The following is a 21007-nucleotide window of genomic DNA, read 5'->3' as shown; positions in this document are numbered from 1 at the left end:
TCAAAATGTCTACCTCACAGACACATAAAACTCTCCCAACAGAGGAGACCGAACCCCCAGTCAGAATCTCTCAATGTGTTTCTGGGCTTTGGTTCTGCGCTGCTGAACAGACCCTTCCACCCATGGTCTGGTTTCATTTGTTAGGGGTTTTAGGTCTGACAATCCAGGCCACTTTACCTGGCTTCATCACCTTCATTCTCTAAGGATTTAATGAAAATTCAGCTGTTCAGCCACCAGTGTGGATGCCAAATAGGAAGGATTCACTTCTCAAGCAATGAAAGACGTATTGTCTGTGCTGTTAAAATATGACACGTCAGTACCAATGGGACACTGGCAGACAACATCTTGTTATATCAGTTACTTAATTCTGGCCATTAAGTGGGACTCTGTATGATATGGTTCTAGTACAATTGTGCAAACATCTACTTTCAATGCACCTACCTTACTTGAAAAACATCTGTAAGATTTGAAAAAGAAAATTGCCAGAGTGCAAAGAGAAGGGAAAGGGAGAAAAAGGAAAAAGAAAAGAAAAAAGCCACAAAACCTTCTAAAATAGAAGTTGAAGCAACAGAATGAGAACTTCAAACTTTTGGCTACTTCCACTTCACTGTTCTATCAATATGGCAGCAAAGAAAAAGGCTTACTAATCTCACCCTGGTGAGATGCTAGACCTCAGGCAACAAGGGTAAAATCAGCCAGAATCTTAGCTTATTCTCTACAGTGTTGTTGTCAGTTAGCTAAACATTTCCAGAGTCAGTCATGTGCAATTGTATGTTTTTGCTCTAATTATAACTAAGCATCACAGGATTTTTGTAGACTGTGGTCATTCTAGCAAATTGTGTTTATCCATATTAAATGGATAACAGATCTGGTTGCTATATATCAAAAGAGAGTTTAATAGAGCCTGGGGTTTTGTTGTTCAGAAAGCCTCTCTTCTACCTACTTTTATTTCAGTTACAGCTATCACATCTAACATGTAGGGTCCTTTAGACAAAGAGCTATTGTCTCCATCTTGTTGACTGACTTTATTCCGTGTTATTGATGTAGGAAAGACACCTTCTGTTGTAATGGAGAAGTGGAGCGTGTCAGCTTGTTACCTGCTTTAGTGGGACTGATGAGGTGCAGTGTCATCTTGTTAAAAAAAACCAAAATGCAAAAAGCAAAAGCAACCCTCCTTTTCTTTTTTTTTTTTTTTTTTTTTTTTTGGTGGTGGTTTACTTAACTCCTTACAGAATGTCAACCTGAAATGGAGTGCGGGATTCAAGCATGTATTTGTATTCCAATGCCATGGTAAGGGCACGGTGTACATTACAGGACTTTGAAGTATGGGGTAGCCTCATGGAAGAACTTTTGTAATGTAAGTTCCTTACATCAGAATTTGACTATAATTTCTCTGAAGTGAATCTTGAGGAGGTGTTAAACGCTGTGTAGTGACCCATCTAAACTATCAGGTAATGTACATAATTACCTGACAGATGTTATCTTAAACTGGGATGAGATTCTAGTTGCAACAATGACGTTACTTGTCATTTCACCACATTTTGTTGTAGCTATTTTTCACTTTCTTTTCACCATCTATCCTCATATTGAATGCAGTCCTGCTGTTCAAATGGTTACTGTGCTGCCAAGAGTTCCGGAATGGCCTTCACCTTACGGCAGCGTTGAAGTCCTCAGTGAAAGCAGTACAGGTATTTTTGTTCTGGCTGCTTTTGCAAATTAAAATGCTAGCTCCCTTTATTCAGGAATTTAGTCTTTCTGACCTGGAGTTGAGTTGAACCAAACAAAAATTTATCTTTCCTTACTTTTAGCTGCACCTTTTGCATTCCTCAACGTTTGCTGAGTCATTTTATTGTCGTACCTTATCACTGATCAAAATGGCCTGGGTTTGGTTAATGCACTTAGTGACTGCACAGGTGAAGGAGGAAATGGGTGGAGGAGGAGGATGGCAAACACCACACGGTGGCCACTAGGCTGTGGAAGGTTTCTCTATCAGCAGTGTCTGGCAAACAGAGATTTCCAATGGGTTTCAGAATGCACTGGAAGGTATGTTTGTCAGGTTACAAGCCTTTTCTTTTCAAGGGTATTAAATGCCAATGCTGAGTTTCTTGGTGGTGAGCAAGTTGTAGTAATTTCTTAAGCAGGTCCAGAGCTGTTTAGAGGACTAGGCATATTTTTTTTAATGTATATGAGTCAATTATCGTAAAAAACCCGACACATGGAAAAATCTTGTGAGCATTAAGAGTTAATGGGAAGAGTAAAAGGCTCCAAATATTCTTAGCATTTTAATATTCACAGTCTCTTTGTAATAACCACAGTCTGAAAGATCTTTGGACTCCCCAAATATAAATCTGATTAAAAGGTGACTGAAGGAATCGGCAAATATGAATTGCCTAATAAAAACATAAAGCTTAAATGGTTGGAGGTACTGGAAGAAAGGTAAGATTTATATACCTAAGTCTGCAAACATACGTTGCTTCTTGGATTTTGCATTTCCCCTCATCTTTAATTTGCAGTAGCAGACAGGGCAATTAGAGCTCATGCCTCAAGTACCATTTTTCAGTTCATAAGGGTATTTTGTTAGGTGTAACTATAAACAAGACCACTTATTGGTAAGTGACAATTCTGAAGGTGCGTGTGGGGAGGCTGAGGCTGGTGGGAAGAGGCAGGACTATACAACCTGTACCAAATTTCTGGGATAACTTTTCAGAACATTGTGGCTTCTGGCTCTCCCAAATGAATAGCATTTGATAACTCCTGAAATCACAAAGGAGGGACAGCTCTATGGGTGGTATTCTCCCCCTCCCCCCCCCCCCCCTTTTTTTTTCCTCTACTCCAAATAGCCAGGCTTTCTAGCTTGTGGTATATCTGCTGTTTGTAGACCATGATCCTGAGATGCCATTACCATCTTACTGGGCAGCATTGGATGTTTTCTGTTTTTCTAATACTGCCTGGTAATGATGATTATGGTGTTTCGTGTACAACGTGGAAAAGTTCAACAGCGAATTTGGAAACAGAGGTTAGTGGCCAATAGAGAAATCCATGCTTGACTGTCAAATCTCCCCAAGCATAAGTAAATTTAAAATTAAATGCTTTGGGTTCTAGAGTAAAGGGTAAAAGCAACCGTAAGAAAATCTCATCCTTATTATAGAATGGTAAAGTAATGTTCAAGTAAGCCTGTAAATAGAAAACTGTGCAGAACGTGGAGCAGAGCACTGCAATAATAGAATACGTTCAAATGAAAATGTTCCATTTTGTAGCAGTAAGATGAATGTAGGTAGTCTGCTCCAAACATTCTTTTTATTTACTTTTAAACAACAGTAGCTTTCCAGAGAATGAATGTACACATTTTCTTTAAATGTAATATTGGAGTTTTCTTCTTCATAATTTTCTCTCAGAAGCAAAATGTTCTTTTCATCTAAATATAATTTAATAACTAGGCTGCCAAAATCAGAAGTGGAACTTACTTTTTCAGCTTTGCTATTGTAATTCACAGCAATTCCTCTAGAATTCTCCGGTACAATGTTCTAATAGCAAAGCCATTTATTTTAAAACTTTGAACTTCTATGTAATGTATACATTTTAAATTTTGCTTTTATGCAGATGTACTTTTACATCCACTTGTCACTTCCTGGAGTGGAGGGAGAAAGAGAATGAGACTTAACTCCCATTCCCTTTGGTTGTTTTCATTACTTTAGTGGACTAATTTTAGAAATAATTTTAAAATATGATGGGCTTGATTCGTATTCTGTGAGGTTTCTTTCCCTAAATTAATTATACTAGTTAAAGTCACCTTGCAAGAGCTGGCTCAGTCTAAAGGGACTTAGTGGAAATGGGAATGTTGTCTTAAATGGTTCATGGAGGCTTTTTGTTCTTTAACTTCCTGTATTGTTTTAATTCTCCATATAATTCCCAGTTATCAGATACTAAAGGTACAGTAAATAATGATTTATAAAGGCTATTGCTGACAAAGGGTATTATTGCTGCTAGATGTTTTTATCTGACACATGACTTTATGGGCAGGTGTTAAGCACCAAAATGCAACAATAGCAGCATCCTGCCCACCCCCATCCCACCCTCCCTCCCAGGATCTCTTACCGATCTGTGGGGTGCTGTGGTTTTTAATTACTTGCCTTGAGAAGATTGGTTGTTTCCTTGAACCCGGTTCTGAGGTGTCAACTGAATGACTCACTGAAGTGTAGCTCGGATGCAGTGTATTCCTTTACAGTTTAGTTTGATAGAAAGGTTGTATATATACACCATGTGAAATGCTGTGCTGGATCCACAGACACTTATAGTATCTTATGGCTACAATAAATATTACATGCAGTATAACGTTACCTACGCAGTATAGCTCAGATCAGAGCTCTAAGCTACCGCAGAGTGAGAGGCCATTAGTACCCCGAGAGAGAAGACTAACAATAAGTGGTGAAGAGAGGACGACAAAACAAATCGTGCTGCCTTCTCGCGCGTGATGCAGCGGGTCAGTGCCCGAGCCAGAACCCTGGCGTCCACAAGCAACAGCCCTGCTTAGACCGACACAGAGCTCCCGCACAGGGAAATGCTCAAGGCTGAGAAACGTGCTAGGTTTTTACCTTCTCTGTTACATGTTGCGCTACAGCAAACTTCCCTTTCTGAAAAAAAAAGAAAACAAAGCAGACACCTTATTATCTTTAGCATTAGTGTTGACTATGCTTAATTACATTGCTGTCTAACAACTGTACACCTAATTCTGTTCACTGTCAGTTCTACGTAAGACTCAAATTTGTCTGCATCCCTTAAACTAAAGCTAATACAATAAAGTATTTGTTGTAAAAGCAACTAACTGTGTTAAACGCTAGGCCATCTTTGTCACTTTTCTGTGCCCTTAGTGCTGTTTTCATTACATACCAGTTTTCAGTATGTCTTTTTAATTGATTGGAAAGACTTGAATTGGTATTTTTGCGAGTCAAAAGGGAGGAGGGCATAAGGAAACCAAGAAAGAAAAACACAAGAACTCTCACTGCTTTTATACCTCATGTTAAAATAGAACCTAACCTTATGTTTCTATTTTAGATCTTTATTAAATCAGCTTTTTACGTTACCTTTGTCTCCTGAAATCCACCATGATTTTCAAACTATTCTTTAATACCAAAAGTCTTCCTTCTGCCCATCACATATTCAGGAAATTATTTACACAACCAGCGATGTAAGGCAATCTTTCTCAAGCCATTTCTGTTAGTTTTTATGGAACACTGACATCCTGAAGAATGTGGAATCATTAATAGATGCTTCATTTCTCCAACTGCTGGACAGATTATGGTCCTCTGTGGGCATCTTACTAGACAGTGCTGGATTTTTTGGATCTACTCTAACACTGTCTGGTAACGATGTTTAAAGGGTGAACCAAACAACAACATGCATCAGGAGGAGCTCTCACAGAAAGACATTGTACCACAAATTAGGCCAAAGTGGAACATTTGGACCAGAGGGTAAGGATGATGGCTATCATATTAACAAGTATTTTTAGATATCGTAAACCGCTATAATACTTCCAACAAAGAAGTTCCTGGAAACCACTCTGTTAGGTGCTACTGAACCTTGATGTGGCTGTGAAGGAGGTGGGACAGGACACGCCAGCTCTAACAAACAACACGCGTGTCTTCCCAGAGACGTGGTGATGCCGCCTTCTCTCCCAGCGGTGGTGAGAGCGGTGATGTATTTGCACGGCCCGGCCCTTGTCCAGGGGGCTGAAGGATTTGCTTGTAACATTGCCACGCTTGGCGGTGGAAGGTGGTTAGGGCAGGATACTGGTTGTAAAGGTCATTTTTCCCAATTACAGTTCAATTTTGCCTCCATGGTTGAACGGCCTATGAACTTTCAACCTTATCACCTGCCCTGTTACGGGCAGCGCTTCCAGCTTATGGAACAGGTGGGTTAATCACTCCAGTCATTCCATTAACGAACAAAGGAATTTAACCCGGGTGAGGAGCAGCTACTGAATGCTTACCCTGCTCTACCTAACCAAGGAGAGGAACATGAAGAGCTGCTGCCTCACAAGAACTCATTCTGTGTAGCAGCTCACGTAGACCGCTGCACTGAGTGTGAGACTGGATGAGGTTTTGGTTACAAGCTGGGATTCCTCACACAAAGAAGTACTGCTCTCAAGTGACACGGAGGTCAGATTTAAACAAGTTTCCTGGGGTGACAGAGGAGCAAGTGCTTGAGGAGACCTCTTCTTACTGTAAGAGCATTATCTTGGTGACTTATTGCATCATATTTGAGCCAGGCAGTCCAGTTCCACCTGCTTTAGTAAAAAAGCACAGGTTTCAGCAGTGCTAGTGGCAATACTGCTTGCTGCATTAAAGATCTGATTCTGCAGGCAGATTCTGGGATCACTCACATACCCAAAGCAAAGCATGTGTTTGCAGGCCAAATTCAGGGACTAAATTAGGCACAAATCTTGCCCTCCTCTAGTGATTTTTAATGCCTCCTGCCTGAACTGCATGTACATATCCAGGGCCAGCCTCTGCTTACCCTGCAGGTCCTTCCTAGTCCTTGACTGATTAATCCAAGTCAGTGTTTTGCAGACACCTTGGGCCACCTGTAGAGGATAAGAATTCATGTCAGAACTCATGAGCAGTCCATTATACAAGCCAAGATTCATCTTTACACAAAAAAGCGTTCATACTGCCCACGCTTCTGAAAGGCCATAGAATTTTAGCCCTCTTGGGGGTCTAACGAGGTGGGATGGTGCACAGACCTTGCATTCAGCTCCTTCCTGTGAGAAACACAAGGCAACGTTACACATGCACTCTGACCCCACGCTCCTCACCCCAGATCTTTAAATGGATTCCAAATATTGATTTGTGTTTGAATCACAGTACCAAAGCATTTTCCTCATCCTCAATTTAGTATTAACCCCCTCCCTCCCAAATAGAACTGATGTAGCAACACAGCGGTGCACAAGCAAATTCTGCATTCTCTGCCTGTGTCGCTGGGAAAACTCTAAATGTTTTTTCAATACCTTGCAGTAAGCTGGGCGTATGATTTCTTGCCAAAACTACAAGGTAATATAGGAACAGTAGGAAAAATGAACCAATTGGTGTAACTTAAACTTGTTTCCATTACAATGCAACCAGCTTGAAAGGAGCTGACTGTGCCTGCTTTACCTCCACTGGCTGACGCATTGGAACAAGCTCAGGTTTGTGTTTGCCCTTGCAGGTTGTAATTCTCAGGAAAACAAGAGAGAGAAGGAAGAAGCAGAGAAGCATTTTTTGGTGATTAGCCTCTGTGTTAATGAGTAACTAGTTCACAAGGGATTAAGGAAATGGTGTGAAATTTGAGTGACTCTGCAAATTGGCTTTTAACAAGCATTTAAATAAGATTAATTGGAGGGCACACCTACCTCCCATCCATCCACCTCTTCTTAAAACAAACTGTGGGTCCTAACCTTGGATGGAGTTGAGTAAATAAATAAAAAGATAACTCTAACTGGGCATCCATAGCAGGCACAGGAATGGCAACTTAAAAAAAATGAAAATGAAATGGAGATGAGGGAAATCCCCCCTACCCTCCCCCATGATGATGTATGCTTAGGAAAGTGTCCATTCAATCTTGTCTTAGAGGGAGACAGTTAGTCATGAGAGCCAGGGGCAACCCAGAAAAAAACCCATCTGCCTCAGTATCTTTCTCTCCCTCCCCTTCTCCTCCAGATTTTTATCTCGCCTAAATCAGTTCCACAGGAGGGCAATTCCACAGGCAGTACTGATTCTTAGGATGGTTTAGGAGCTGTCGGAGGTCTGGTCTGCATCAGACTTCATTCTAAAAAAGTTGTCTCACTGAAGAGAGTTTTAATATTGATGAGTGCACAGTCTTTAGAGTGCAGCTGAAACACGTGCATCCGTAGTCTTGCTGTGCTACTGTTGACGGAGCTGCACCAGACGCTGGCATGGTGAACCATTTCACAGCAGGATGGATGCAGTGGACAGAGCTGTTGGTAAGTGAAGTTCTTTACCATTTTTTTGAACTCATATACCAGTGAGCTGGAAACAGTTGTGTTTTCATAATTGTACTGCCTCATAATCAGCAAGTATTTAAAGTTAAATATTTACTCGTTATTGCTTTGTCTAAGGGAGAGGCCCTCAGCCTTTCCCTGCCCTATCCTTTTAGTCCTGGATCTGGAGAAACTCCTCCTTTAATGTTGGTGGTTTCCTTTAGCCTGAGTGCCTGCTGATTGCTGTCTTACCAGGCAAAGTTAGATCTAGCTATTTTTGTCTAATACTGTCTGGTAATGCCGTCAATCGCATTGGCAAAAATCTTCGTCTTGACAGAAATACAGAGGAAAAAAAAGCTTGCCTTTGTCAGAAGAATCAATGAAGTCCGATGTCTGGGTCTCCTCACTGGAGTTTGGGCTCATGTTGAAAGCTTGTTCAAGTGCACTGGTCCTCTGCCTGTCTTGTTAACACTCAAACATGTACTGTAATGCCTGCAGAATTACAAAGAGAGAGGAGAAAAGTCAAGAGAGCATAACCCTGCATGCCCACAATTTGTAGGTAGGTCAAGATATGTTTTCTGAACTTGCTTCCTGAAGAAACTAGGCTCCTGTACCCACTAGTTATTGTATGTTAGTAACTTTTGGACCTGTTGTCAGCCTTTCCTGAAATTTGATGGGTACAACACAGTAGCTTTGAGAAAGACATCATAAAACTGAATCAGCTAAGCAGAGACCATAGGTGCTCGCGGTGGCAGCCAGAGTGCAGAGGAAGCATGGCTGAAAGCTCCCAGTGCCGTGGCACAGGAGGTCGATAGTTTCTGAATCTTATAATCTTCATTGTAAAGAGTTACTCATACTCAATACTGAAAACACTGAGGCTTTTTTGCTGTTGCTTAAGATGAAGAGGATTTTGCTGGGTAACCTTGTGCCATTTAGCCATCTGAGGCTGCTGTCATTTGAAGTAGCTGCTTCTGTTTGGAAATTTGTTAAATGAGCAAAATTCCGCAACAGATCAGTGCGCCCTGTTACTACGTTGCAACTTCAAATAAGGTCTGCTTTATCTTTACATTGACAGAAAAGTACTTTTAAGGGTATCTTATAAAATAAAAGGGTTTGCAAAGCCCTGAGTTCAGCAAATCTTCTATTTTAGATGTGGTTAGCCAAATTATGCAATAAGAAAGGTCGCCTCCCTGAGAAGTGCTCTGAATCCCCGCACATGGCTACCAACCTTTATCTTCCCCATGGTGAGAGCAGCAAAAGCCTGTGCCAGTTGTTGGATGTCTTAATACAGCACCCCTAGTTGTGCAATACAACAGCAGTGAGAGGCAGCAGCGTGATTCCTGACCTCAGCTGATGAGCGCCCTGTGCCCCGAGGCATGAGAATGAGGATAGCATAGTTCTCTACATCAAGTCTCACCAAATTGTCAGGAATTTCCCAGTTAGGAAATCGCCTTGCTCAGATGGTAAAGATGGTATCTATGTCCTGGTTAAAATGACTCATGCTGGCAAGTCTCATTTTGCAGGGTACAAATGTTATTCCGTTTCATAGTACAATTAATTTATGGAAACTTGCTACTTCTTTCAGTATATTGCACTGTCTCATCAAGATACTAGTCCACTACATTTTATGTTTTTACCTGTGCTGTCCCTGAACTTCAGCTGTTGGATTCCTTGTTTTCCTTTCCTCTATATGCCTCTCTTTGTCCAACACTTACCCTTTGGATTTCACAGAAGCTACAGCTTCTTATTGGAAGCTTTGCTGTTTCTACTTCTGTCTTCATGAGATGCTCAATGTGATGTTCAAGGGGGTTTTTTGGAGTTAATGGTGTTTTCCAAAATGAAACAAATTTGACCTTTCAGCCACATTACCCTTTGCTAATTACCTTTAACAGAAGTGAAAACAAGAACTACATGCCTTTTATTAAAATGTGTTCTTGGGTAAACTGGTAATAAAAAAGAATCCTGGAGATGTCCTATGCAGTCAGTTTTTTAAAGGACAGGTATGCATAATACATTCTCAGAGCAGGGAAAGAGGTGAAGATATGACTCTAGTCCCTCATGCTGCACTCAGATATTGTTACCAGTAGCCTACTGCAATTATTCTGATGAATACTCTACCATCACTGTTTTTATCACTAGAATCCATATGTGTGGATAAACACATACATGAAGATTTCTTTGTAGAAGTAGGAACAACTGTTTCAGTAGCTGCTGTTGTATAGATATATTTTTATATCTTATGTGCTATTTAATGTGCTGTTTCACTGCCTTAGAGCTCATGTTACTAATTTTAGACATTTTAGTTGTCTATTTAATAAAAGACTTTAATCTTAACCTAGCTCAAGTTGAATTTATTATTAATCTGTGTGTTTAAACCAAGTAAACAACATTCCCTGATGCTTTAATTCAGTCTAATAGTTCCTGTCCCAGAGCAATAACTGCTTCCCAGTATGGATACAGCTCTGCAGAGGATTCTCCTGGTTGGGGTATGATGTGGCACTGACACAGCTGTATGCCTGGTGCACTCCGGAGCTCTGCTACTCATGCATTTGTGTCAGATGGGCTGTGTAGGGCTGACAAAATTTATGACCAACTATTCAAAGGGGTTGCACTTCTGTGAAGCTGAACTGGGGTTCTAGACAGCACCGATGAAATATTGCCTTATCCTCACCCCACTCTTAAAGTTCTAGCCAGCCACGTGAGACTGAAACCAACTCAGCAGCATTTCAGCAAGCTGTACTTTGAAATACCCTTGATTTCTATAAAAAGGACCTGCCATTGAGTGTGTTGGGGCAGGGACGAAGAATTTCTCAATAAGCTCCCACATAAAAAAACCCTTTATCCAGAAAAAATGGTCCTTACACAAGCCAGGAGCTAGAGTCTCTCACAGAATACAAGCATTAAACTCTCCCTTAGTACTCCTTAACATATACATACTTAATGTAGTCTGGAACAAGCCAAGGAGGCTTTTGACTTGAATACCCTCTTATGATTGTTGAACTAGCAAGGCAGATACCACCTTCACAACGGGGGACAAACCCCAAAACAATTCCCCTCTGAAGAAAGCAGCGAGAAGGGCACAAGCAAGATCTGTTCCAGCAAAACCACTATTTCTCTTTCTTTGGCTGATAAGTGAACACCCTGGGTGGGCTACCTGAAGTGAGAAGCAGAGAGCAGAAAGATGTATCGCTGTCGGATAGCATGGGCTTGGACAAGGTGAAAACCGAAGCGATGTATTTCTGCCTAATCTAATTACATCTCACTTTGTTGATTGAGGACTTATCCTAAGAGCAAGGCAAGTAGGAACCTTCCAGCCATTTAGAATATCTTCAGCAATACTCAAAAGGCTACAGGAGACTCCAGACTACCTAGTACCATCTTTGGTTTGTAGGTACAAGCACAACTCCTTAATCCCTGCTTTCACTATTAGTACCTAGTAGAATTTTTTTGTTATTATTTTTTGGTAACAAAATTTGTAAGCAAATTATTATATTGGGGGCAAAAGACACAGAGCAAACTTTCATTTTGGTCTGCCTCTATTTTATTAATCTTAGACTTATGTTTTGGTACTCAGAGTTTTGAAAAGCAGTGACAAATACTGGGTTTAAAGTTGTGAAAAAAAAAATTGTTCAGCCTTATTGGTCCCTCTGAAACCTTAAAGCCCTTAACTTGATGTGCTTAACATTCTGACATGACCACAGGTTCTCCTAAAGTTAAATATCTTTTTACCCGCCTACAGCTTGTGCTGTGGCATAGAGTTCTGAATACTCTGTTGCGTTACACTTTACATACCAGTAGGTAAAATACACAAGTACATTCTCATCATCAGGCAGCAGGCCATTACACTTCTGCATGATTAAGCACAGCATCACAGCAGAGAGAGTTGTACCAAACACTGCCCTCAAACACCTCCTGTTTGCTTGGCTCCCCTAAGTACGCAAGTGTTATTGACGGCTCCTACTGCTGCTTGTGAGCACTAAGAAGGGTTTCAGAATTGGCTTTGTTTGCTGTCATAATACTATGTAGCCGCATCACTGGTCTCTTAATGCTGTAGCCTTCATCTTACAAGAGCACCGTCCCCTTCTCCCCCAAACCCTTTGCAACTGTTAGCTGATGACAGCATTGCGATCAAACCACTGTGTGTTACCTGCATGTTTGTTGTGGTTTAACCTTGGCCGGCAGCTCAGCCCTGCGCAGCCACTCGTTCGCTACCCCCGGTGGGATGGGGGAATAGGGGAGAGATTTGTGAGTAAAAATGAGAAAACTCACGGGTTGAGACAAAGGGAGTCTAACAGATATAGCAAAAACCACACAAGCAAAGCGAACAAGAATTAATTCACCGCCTCCCGCCGCGGGAGGTGCTCGGCCATCCCCAGGCTGGGCGGGCTCCAGCACGCCTGACGGGGACTGGGGAGGGCAAGCGCCATCGCTCCCAACGTCCCCCATTCTTCTTCCCCAGCCTGACATGCTGGGTGTGATGTCCTGTGCTGTGGGGTGTCCCTGGGGTCGGCTGGGGGCAGCTGCCCCGGCTGTGCCTCCCCCATCTCCCTGTGCCCCCCTGCTCACTGCGGGGTGCTGCGAGAGGCAGAACCCCCTTGGTGCTGTGCGAGCGCCGCTCAGCAACAACGAGAACATCCCTGTGTCGTCGGTGCTGCTTCCAGCACAACTCCAAACCGTAGCTCCGTACCAGCTACTATGAAGAAAATTGCCTCTACCCAGCCAAACCCAGCACAACGATAAAATTGGAGAAAAACTCTGGCCCACACAGGAAATAACTTGTCTGGACAGTTGCAGAAGAAAATAACCAAGAGACTTTGTTGTAGACTCCAAGTATTCAGGCTTCTTATTTGGCTTTAACTTACTATCATTAAAGTTTAATATACTGGTGTAGCAACATATGGGTTAAAAAAAAAAAAAAAAAAAAAAACAAAACAACGAAAAATCAGGTTCAGCACCTCCTTTCCTACAAATAACAATTTTAAAACCAAATGAAAATAAACCAGGGATTTCTGCTGACCTCTAACAGGGAGCTCAGCAAAGACAAAGAAAAAGCATTTAGTTTTCCTAGAATTTTGTATGAACCAAAACATTTAAGGGGAAAAACAGCTTGAACCCTTATAAATAGCTTATTAGTCATCATGAAGCAATAAAAATTCCAGTGCATTAAAACCACTTCATATTACCGTTAAGCATGATGAAAGCACAATTAATACAAAGGATTGTTCTCAGTGTGGTATGAATGTTCTTTACAACTTCAGAATATCAGCCCTAGATGTAGTGTAGAAGGCTAATTAGACACTTGGACAATGGGTAAGAAAAATATACCTAGCCCCCTTAAGAAACTTCTCCCGGGAGAAGCCCTTTTCATATTCCCTTGTCAGTTTATTTTAGGCAAGGAGAGGTGGAGTCAGCTCCCAAGGCAGTCAATTTACCAAGCGCCTCCTGGCACAACTGTTAAATCTAAACCGATTCAAGAACAAAGTTCAGGACATTTAGACTACAGAAACTATGAACACATAATTGATCATTTAACTCAACGAAAGTGGATTTAAGTATTAAAGATGCTGCTTAAGGAGTAATTCACACTTCTATCAAACTCTCTACCTTTTTCAAAGAAAAGATATTTAATTTTTTTCCCCCCAGATAGCGTGAACTTGCTTTAAAAGTACATGGGGTCAGCAGCACTTCCAAGTTCAGGTTGGGGTATTCACAGGGGCTGGGGTCACCCGGGAAGCACCTCTGCGGCACCTCCCCAGCCCAGCCCACATCTTCCTTCACCTTTAAACAGTGCTATAGCCACAGATCTTAAGGGAGGGGGGGGTTGGAAGAAGCAAGAGGATCTGATATTTAATACAGATTCAGCTTTGGTGTCCAAACACAAATCACAAGGGACTACATCAAGCCCGTTCCTCAGTCCCTCCAGCCGGGAGCCGCAGCCAGGGAGAAGCTAAGCAAACACACGGGAGCAACAGCCTCATCTGGGTTGCTAATTTTGTTTGCATACCAAACACCGCTTTAAACAAACCCATTTGGATGTCTGTGCTCGAGCCTAACCCATTATGCACTGCCTGCTGTCGAGGGCTGGGAGGCTGTCCTCTCGAGTACCCCGCTGAATAAAGGGAACCTAAGAGCAAACTGGGATGAGTTAACAACACCCAACTCTTTCAGACTGGTTATTGTCTTTGGCCTTTATCTCAGAACACATCCCAACATCAGGACCATTTTAGAACTGTTTGAGAACAAAGGAACTGCCTGTAAATATACCTTTAAAAGCAACAAGCAGGACTAACTGTGGTGAATAAAGTGAATTAGGCACAGCCTGCATTTAACTTTCTTTTTTCCTTCTTCTTTCTTTTTTTTAAATTGGATTTCTCCCATAGCTGCAACTTCGAAGTTTCAGGCATGACTACGGTGGGACTTAGAGGCCTCCTATTCCCTGTCACACCCCATTTTCCTCCCCTTTGTCTGGATAAGGGGACAGGGGGAGTGGGATGTGTTTTGGTTTATTTTCAATATTACTAAGCTGGTAGCTAAATAATTGGGAAGAGGTTTAGTCCCCCCTCCTCCTCCCAGCCTCACGCTCTCTCAGTCACTGCACTTGCTGCCTCTGTGCCCACACCAATGCCAGTGCTTGCAGGTCCGTACTCTCTCTAGAGCGCAGCAGGAAAATGAAGCAGACTGGGAAAAACACCTGCTTCTCCCCAACACGCACCTTTCCTCTGGGCGGGAGAAGGAATGATTGCACCACGTTGGAGCAAGCCAGCAGCCAGCACCAGTGCTGAGGGGTCCGGCACCGATGCCTCAGCTCCAAGGCACTACAGCAACAGGTCAGAGCAGTTAAAGACAGACACATTTCTTACCTGGAAGTGCCTCAGCACTGTGCTGGAGTCACTGCTGGTCGGGTTCTGAGGGCCAGGTGATTCCCAGTATAAATGACTGCGTGAGCCAAGTCCCTTCAGCTGTGCTTTGCAGGGACCCTGGCACCCAGAGCCACAGCCTGGGCTCCTCACACATGCCTCTCTGCTGGCCTCCAGCTTGTACCCAACTTTTTTCACATTTCCCCAGCCCCGGTAAATTTGCCCATGGCCTGGACTCCTAATGCTTGCTCTGTTTGCTGTCCTGGAGCCGGCCCTAACTGCTGGTAGGGTCTGTAACGCAGAGGTTTTCCATTTGCTTGTGGTTACAAAAAATAAAGCAGTTTTGCTTAAGCTCTCAAATTTCCAGCAACCAGGAATCTGGTTTTTGAACACTTTGCAACCTTTTTATGGCCTCAGTCAGAACTATATCCCGGATGAAAGCTCCCCATCAGCAAAGGCTCAGTACATAGTGGGTATATTTAAGGGGTTTCAGAGAAATGTGGGTGTGAGCCTGCCATGTCCCTCATTCCTTTTGTGCCTGAGTATATCCTGATCTTTTTCCTGTTTGTACCTCCAGTGGATCTCTCTGATACGCTGTTTCTAAATTCAGCTAGTTCTATTAACAAGTACTATGGTCAAACCACTGCTGATACTGGAAAATTTTACTTTTTTGCCAGTTAATGCTATAGGTTCAGCTTGAGAGGTCGGCTGTGATTCTAACTGTACGTTTTACTCATTTCTGTTTCTACTGCGAGGTGCACTTCCCTGCAGAAACACTGCATAAGCAGCCGGGAGACGCTGGTTTTGTGGCAATGAAATGGAGAGTTAATCATTCTTTCAGCACTGTAAGCATCAATCTTGGGGAGGCCATTCAAGGCCAGAGCTGTAGCTGTCAGACGTACTGATACCTAACCAGCCCTTCAGGGCATTTTCAAAAACTTGATAAATCAAAGACAAGTTAATCTGTCATCGAGCTACACGGTTATTCATAGCAGACTGTACTTTTCCAGTAAGGGACAAGTAGTTGGTGCAGGTAGCTGATGCAGACAGAAGCTAGCTCTGTCTGTAAAAAGCCACCAGAATACTGAATGTTTTTTTAAAATAGAATGTACAGGCTGCATCTGCATGTAGCTCGATTCTTAAGGGAGCAGTCCACATCTATTCCAGGTTGATGTTGCCAAAATCACAATGACCTTCTACTGATATTTAGTGACCGGGCTGAAGCAAGGGTCTCTCCAGCCTAGCTTACAGTGACCATTTATGTCACAAGGACTTGAACCGGTAGATGCTAATTGAGCATCTTAACGGAGAAGCCAAGTTCTGGAGCACTATGAGGGAGTCTTTCCTGATCTGAAGCTATAGCAGGGCAGAGTAAACAGTTTGCAGATGACTGGCTGTGCCAAATAAATGGTTAAGTTCACTGGGTTGTTCTCCATGGGGGAAAAATAAAAATAGCTAGCAGCATGGCTCCGTGGGATGGTCTTTGCGGTTTATGCAATACACGATTGACAACATGCATGAAAATTTGGCCCCATCTGACACTGTGAAGCAACTGCTTCTTTGAACTGCAACACACTGCCAGTAACTCGCAGCAACAGATGGGGCCCTGTCAGGGTTTGAAGCGCTCACAAGGTGCTGAAAGAAATAACCAAAGTGAGACATAGCCCATAACGATCTGATTGCCTTGAAACTCTACTGGAACAATTGCCATAGTTTGCCCCTAGACTATTGGAATATTAGCTTCCATGGGAAGAAATATTCCAATATTAATTTCTGAGAGCATCTGGGCATCCCTCTCACCTCGCCAAGGAGGGTTGGCTGCTGGACGGTGGGTGGAGCCTCCGACTCCAGCTCACTGGCATCACTGCCGAGTCCTGGAGGCATCCAAGAGACAGGTCGGGACTTGAGCTGCTGTGGATTCCGAAATGAACCAAAGGGCTTGTTGAAAGGGGACGCATGCCGAGTTAGCCTGACTGGTACAGCAATGAGAAACTTGTCTAGTCTCGGGAAAAGTCCTGCCAAGCAATGGTTTGTACTTAGAAAGCTTTTGAGAGCCTCCCAAAACGGTATATGAAATAAAATGCCTGGAGAAAATACCACAGTAAATAAAAGAACACTGAAACTCATCTAGGCAGGCAAAGGTACATAGCTCGGTGCAAACGGGGATGGCTTTGGGTCTGTAACAGCTCTCATCCCTGACAGGCTGGCTCTCCGCTGGCAGTGCTGACAGCATTGGTGTGCTGGGGAAGTTCAATAAGGTCACTGCGGTTATTCCAGCTTCACAGGGATGCAGCAGGGTGCAGGCACGACTGGAGAACTCACAGCTGGTGGTTTGGAAGGAGCCAAAGCAGCAAAGTGCCCAAATCAATGGGAATTCAGAGGGATTTGGGTGCTCAGTACCCCACGACCTTTGAAAATGCCACAAATTATTTGAGAACCTGCATCTCTCTGCTACTGAATCAGCCCAGATGCCTAATTTTATAATGGCTTCATTCCATAATGAAATGGAATTTCACCCTTGCCCATCCCCTGGAGTTTGACTATATATGTCAAGGGACAAGAGCAAGCAAAGGCAAATGGAGGGGGGGCACTTTGAATAGTGTAGTGACCCTCTGCTGCAGCAACAGGGAAGAGAAACACCCTGGCAGAAGTTTATCTGTAAAAAACAAACAAAACAGTTTTGGTTTTCATTCACAACTAGTACTCCTGCTCATGTCCATCCTGCATTTCCTATGAATTCTGGAAGTTGGCTCTCCTGGTGGGGAACTGAACCCAATGAAACCACATGTGATCTGTTCTGTGAGTAAAATCAGAACGTGGTCCTTGCGCGTTACACTGCTTTCTGTTTTGTATTAAACTTTTTGTTCAGTGTCCAGTCCAGCTTTAAAAGGCATGACATGATATATATATATATATATATATATGTATTAAACTTTTTGTTCAGTGTCCAATCCAGCTTTAAAAGGCATGATATATATATATGTGGCAGTGAGTTGCTGAAGTTATTAATTTAGACATTTCACTGCTGCAAAGATGAGCCACACAATCCTGGGATCTTCCAGATGCCCCAGAATATGCAATATATACTTGGCTGAGGGGGGTGCACCCGTGCGTCTCTGCCTCCAAGACAGACAGCTTTGCAGGAGAGCACAGCCTTAGCGTCAGTCTCCATGTGCACCTGTGATGGCAAGCAGTTTTGCTTTCTATTGTTGAGCTTATTTAAGAAGATTTGTAGTTCATGAGCATTGGCCCAAACCTCTGTCAGTGCCAAACTTGTGGCAGCAGTTCGCTGTTGCTGCCCTACGAGTCCGCGTACCTGTAGCAATGAATTTAATGCTCTATAATTCCGCTGCAGCTACTTAGTGCTTCTGTAAGTGCTTCCTCCAGCTCTTTGTCACTTCCGTGAGTTACTGCCTTGTGTTGCTTTCTGGTTTTCCTTCTGGCATAACACAACGTGAGCAAAGCAAACAGGTGGCAGGTAAAAGCTGATCTTTATTTCTCAGGCTTCATTATGTGGTGTACATTGTGCTTACAAAAGCTCATAATCCTGTTTCATAGCCAATGTCAGTAAGACCCTGGTTTTCAAAGGCTGGGTTTTTTTACCTGGGAGACAGGTAAAAGAGGGTGTAACCGGACCTGAATGATGGGAAAGCTGCAAGCTAGGGCAGTGGATGGAAGTTGGCACAGGTTGGAATTGCTTTGTGTTGTGAGAGGCTGTGTGAGTTTGTTGGAACAGCAGCCTCAGCCCCGGTGCGGAGCAGCAAGCAGATGTGTTAGTGGAGTTCTGCGGGCAGGAAAGCAAAGTGCTCCTCCTGCCTGCAGCGTTCCTGCCTTTGTTAGCATGGAACAAACACCGACAGGTCTTACACACAGCCCAGAGTCACTTCTTCCCCAAAGCCACCAAACTCGGAGGTTCTGCTTCATTAACAGCTGCAGAGCAAACGTTCTGCCCTCCCCAAAGCACTCTCCTCTTTTATTGTAAACCATCCTCTGCTTTGTTCTTCACAAAGCCATCACCTGCTGCATGGAGACAACTCTGACAGCAGTGGATTTCAGTGCTCTTGATAAAGCTCAGCATTTCATGTGCCACTTGCAGCGATGCACCTGCAGCCGCAAAGAGCCACCTGTGGCGTGGCCAACTGCGGATTGAATCACCTGAAAAAAATGTAAAGGGCTCCTCAGGGTCCACCCAGAAACAAAGAACTTGGCAAGTCTTCTGTCGAGCCTGGCGACCGGGGTTGGCCACAGGCTCTACCTTCAATGCTCTGCCAAGAACAGGTCACTTCCTTACCTAAAGGGGAAAAGCCAGGGGAGCAGGAGGGGAGGGAAGCGGTTCAAACAAGGAGAGCATTTTTAGAAACAGCACAGAAAAACAAAGGCAATAACAGGCAGGGAGTATGACACTTTCCCAACAACTTCTCCCACATATTCTCTTATTTTGTCAAGACCCGAGAGGTCCTGGCTGCAGGGTGGTCCAGCTCTACCAGAAAATGATACAGCACGCCGTCCAGCTCTGCCCAGCTTCACCAGCCCTTTAGGTTCGCCCCTCCCCCCCAGTGGTAACCTTTCCATGCTGCCTCCAGTGCCGTGACCCCATGCCTCATCCAACCTAGTGTCCTGCAGCCCTCAGTACGCTGAAGCTCTTTCTCATTGTCAGGGATGGGGATGAGGCCAGGCTGGCCTCAGGTCTGATCTTCATGCGGAGGTCCTGTGTTCTTGCTGGTGGAAGGTGGATGGCTAATGAGGTGTCAGGAGGTAAAGGGCTGAAACCTGTTCAGGTGGAGCCCTCGGTCTCTGCTTGGAAGATGAGGGCAGTTTGGTCAGTTGTTGGTGGGAGTGAGGGAGGACTGGTCACAGAGTCAATTCTTATGGCAAGGAGGGGGGGTGGAAGCTTGCTGGTAGCCACGCTCTGGACAGAGGACTACCTTACGACCTCTGTTCAGCTGTGACTCCTGAACTGAAGCACCCGGTGACACACAGCAGCGGCTCGGAGGATATACACACAGCAACACGAGCATCTGTGCATCCACCGGGAGAGAGGCAGGTGGGGCAGCTGGCTCCCACACAGGGCGCTGCTGGGTTTGGAACTGAGCAGCGGGAAACCTGAGCAGCAGGAAGGACCTTGGTCAACGGCTGTTTGCTTGAGTTCTTTCTCACCTTTCTTTTTCCCACTGCCACACCTCAGATGATGGGTTGAATTTTGCTTAAGCTGGGGTGGCTGGCGGCATGTAATGTTACTCCAGTGGTTCGCTGCTTCTTAAGTTGCAGCTCTAAATCAGAGCAAGGCAGAAGAACAAAACATCAGGAAGGGTTCAGCACAAAAACAAAGCAGCAAAAACAAAGCAAAAGAGGTAGGTGATGAGGGAGAGAAAGGGAGGGCATTTTCTAGGGAATGTTCCCAGTTTCTTCAAAATACTGATACAAAGCCAGATGAAGCCCTTGGAAGTTTCCCACAGACTTCAGTGGACTTCAGGCCAAATTCCTTTTTCCATCATTGACAGTCTTTCCTCTCACAACTCTTGCTCTCATGAAGTTACGCGCTCCTGTCTGCTGATTTCAAGCAGGATGGTAGGTGCTCAGCAACACTGAGAATTGGTCCTGTTATGAGAAACTGGTTTGGTGAAATCACTGTGCAGAGAATTCACCTGTTGATGCAGGTATGTAGGTGCAAATCGGGATTTAGCAGATCATCTCTGTTGCTGTTTTCCCACTGTGCTGCCAGAAACACTTGCAGGCAGGGGATGGGTCAGTCTCCCTGCAAACGTGGGGTTTCTGTGACAGGTGACATGGAACAGGCACCTGTGCTGAACCTTCCACAGTTGTAGGGTGGCGTTGAGTGGCCTCAGTACAAAACTATGACAGCAGCCAGCCAAAACCCTTGGATTTCATGTTTGAATCTGGAGGTTTTGTCTTCTAACTTCACAGCTTTGTTTCAGAACTTGGGCTTAATCATTAATTTCCGTGGGTCTGCAGCCTGCATGCCTGCTGTGCAGTGAGAGGCAGGGCCAGGCCAATGCGCTTCCCTGGGAAAGCTGGTACATGTGCACTGCTTCCTACTCCTGCCCCTCTGGTACTGAAATAAAACCTACACACACCATGACTGCAGCTTGATCCGGGGGGGGACCACACAACCCACTCCCGGGAGGCCCAAGTATGCATTGTTTAATAAACATATCAA

General features: G+C 43.9%; 1 protein-coding gene across 1 annotated transcript in view; it reads left to right on the top strand.

Moving 5' to 3' along the window:
• The first annotated feature begins 1513 nt into the window (after positions 1–1513).
• TTLL10 (tubulin tyrosine ligase like 10) overlaps positions 1514–21007 on the top strand; it is a 46029-nt gene continuing 26535 nt past the window's right edge. Inside the window, 1 exon segment of the mRNA XM_040585697.1 lies at positions 1514–1688. Coding sequence (XP_040441631.1) covers positions 1514–1688 — 175 coding nt within the window.

Source organism: Falco naumanni, chromosome 3 (assembly GCF_017639655.2).
Source record: "Falco naumanni isolate bFalNau1 chromosome 3, bFalNau1.pat, whole genome shotgun sequence".
In the NCBI taxonomy this organism is placed as follows: Eukaryota; Metazoa; Chordata; class Aves; order Falconiformes; family Falconidae; genus Falco; species Falco naumanni.
This window is presented reverse-complemented; position numbering and strand designations above follow the sequence as displayed.